The 2,103-nt window shown below is 37.7% G+C and overlaps 1 protein-coding gene across 4 annotated transcripts in view; it reads right to left on the bottom strand.

Moving 5' to 3' along the window:
- ctnnd2a (catenin (cadherin-associated protein), delta 2a) overlaps positions 1 to 2,103 on the bottom strand; it is a 255,957-nt gene that overhangs the window by 36,180 nt on the left and 217,674 nt on the right. For all 4 annotated transcript variants that reach the window (XM_013915545.1, XM_013915542.1, XM_013915547.1 and 1 more), the window contains exon 19: positions 678 to 828. In XM_013915545.1, coding sequence (XP_013770999.1) covers positions 678 to 828 — 151 coding nt within the window. The remainder of the gene's footprint in view (positions 1 to 677; positions 829 to 2,103) is intronic.

Below are 2,103 nucleotides of genomic sequence, written 5' to 3'. Positions count from 1 at the left end.
CACACACACACACACACACACACACACACACACACACACACACACACACACACACACAATAGTGTCTTAATGCGTCAGGTTAAGAAGTGATCTCTACTACCTAGATGTGTTGATGCTACCAGATTGACTGAGGCTCACTCATTACCACTGTGTACTTTTCAAAGCCAAAAGCAAGCCTTTGATCTGCTTGTCTCTTCTGCTCTCTCCCTCTCTTCTGCTTTGTTCAGCCCATCTCTTTCAAATACATATAAACTACCCCTTTATTTTACTGCACTTTATTTCTTAGTCTAATTTTCTCACACCAACAAACACACCTTCGCTTCAGTTAAATAACTATTTTAATCATTTAGAAAAAAACTGCAATTTTGCTCTCCGACTTACATAGCAGAACAAGCCAACCTCTTATATGTTTTATATGATCTCCGTAGGCAGGACACTTCCAAACATGATGCGCTTATTAAGCGACAGTTGAAAAGTTCAAATTTTCGCTCATTATACACACTTAATTGCAAATTTAATTTTCATCATTAACTACACAAGGTGAGCCAGAACAGACCAGAATATCATTTGAGATTAAATTAATGACATGCATCCAACGTTTGTAAGATTAAAAAAGCCAGTGACAAATTCATTGGTGCCTCACCACACCCCTTGGATAAGTTTTTATCAGTACTCACCAATGAGCTCCTTGTTCCTGATGTCCAAAGCCATATTTCTGAGAGCAGTGGCGACAGCGCACACGACTTTGTCATTGTCTATCCTCAATAATTCCACTAGGATGGGAAGGCCTTTCTCCTTACGGACAGCAGCACGGATGTACACTGACCACTGACAAGAAAACACAAGTGGAAAGAGTTAGTGTTAACAGTGTTAACAGTGTTAACAGTGTTAACAGTGTTAACGTCCAACGACCATAAAGAAGGAGTATATTTACATTTAATCTTGCACAGGAGGATTTTAAATAAAAGTTAAACAGAAGAACACCAACAAAATAACAATTAATTAGTACCATGTTAAAAAAACAACAAAAAAAGAGACTGCAATGTGAAATTAGGATAACAGTGTTTTGCTTAATAAAATTGTCATGGGTGCTTTATATGAAATTGTTTACACCCCATAGATTTCCTTTGAGTAAAGTGGTTAGTGTAGGAAAAAAAGGAAAGAGGCAGAAAGAGCTCAGTGGTCAAATGGGAGATGTTATATTCAGCAACTGACGCATTACGCTGTGTCACAAGTAATATACTGTGAGAGGGAGAATTATATGAACCAACCAGAGGAGTTTTAAGCCTGGAGACCTCTCTATCTTCCCTCAACAACTATCAAGGTACCCTCAAATGGGCCACTCAACCCTGAACAGCTCAAATGCATCTGCCTTATGGGTCAATTGCAGACAATTGGGGAGGTACTGAAACGCCCAAGAATCGGTAGAAGTGGTTGAAGTGCGAGGCTGAAAGTTTCTGTCACTTTTATAATTGATCTTTCCACAGCATGTAAAGGTTAAAACACAGTTCTGTTTACAAACGGTGTTTCTTCATATGATCATTTTAGGAAATATTTTACCCTTGGATTGAAATGATCTTTGGTAAGACTTACGTGGGCAGAGTTTAGTGTGCCAACACTAATTCTTCACAAACTGATAGCAGCTCTAATTTAATTATAAGAATACTGACAATGAAGTTAAAAACACAACAGGAGAAAACAGAACAATACATGCATGTAAACACACACACACACACACACACACACGTTCATACAGTTAGGCTCTTGTAAAATAAACGCAACACAAAAAGTGATGAAAATTTGTGTTTGGTTGAATATTTCTTTGTTCTAAGAGCGCTTCTTGGCAATAAGTCTTACACTGTTGGAAAGCTTGTTTATTCTCCCTTAAATGGTGCCACATTTGTAAGAAAAATGCATTTGTGGGTTGAGCAGTAGAGTTGAGCGTGTGGGTTGCACCCATGAAAAATTTGCAGTCTTTTCTGCTTAAAACATTTTACTCTGCTATTGACACTTTCCTGGATTTCCTGTATTGAATGATTAAAGGATGAATAAACACGACACATTGGAAATTTAATAATGTATTCACTTAACAACAGACTAGCA

This window comes from Pundamilia nyererei, unplaced genomic scaffold, assembly GCF_000239375.1.
Source record: "Pundamilia nyererei isolate P.nyererei 1_Seehausen unplaced genomic scaffold, PunNye1.0 scaffold00007, whole genome shotgun sequence".
Taxonomy (NCBI): domain Eukaryota; kingdom Metazoa; phylum Chordata; class Actinopteri; order Cichliformes; family Cichlidae; genus Pundamilia; species Pundamilia nyererei.
The sequence above is the reverse complement of the archived record's forward strand: the minus strand, read 5'-3'. Positions and strand labels throughout refer to the sequence as shown.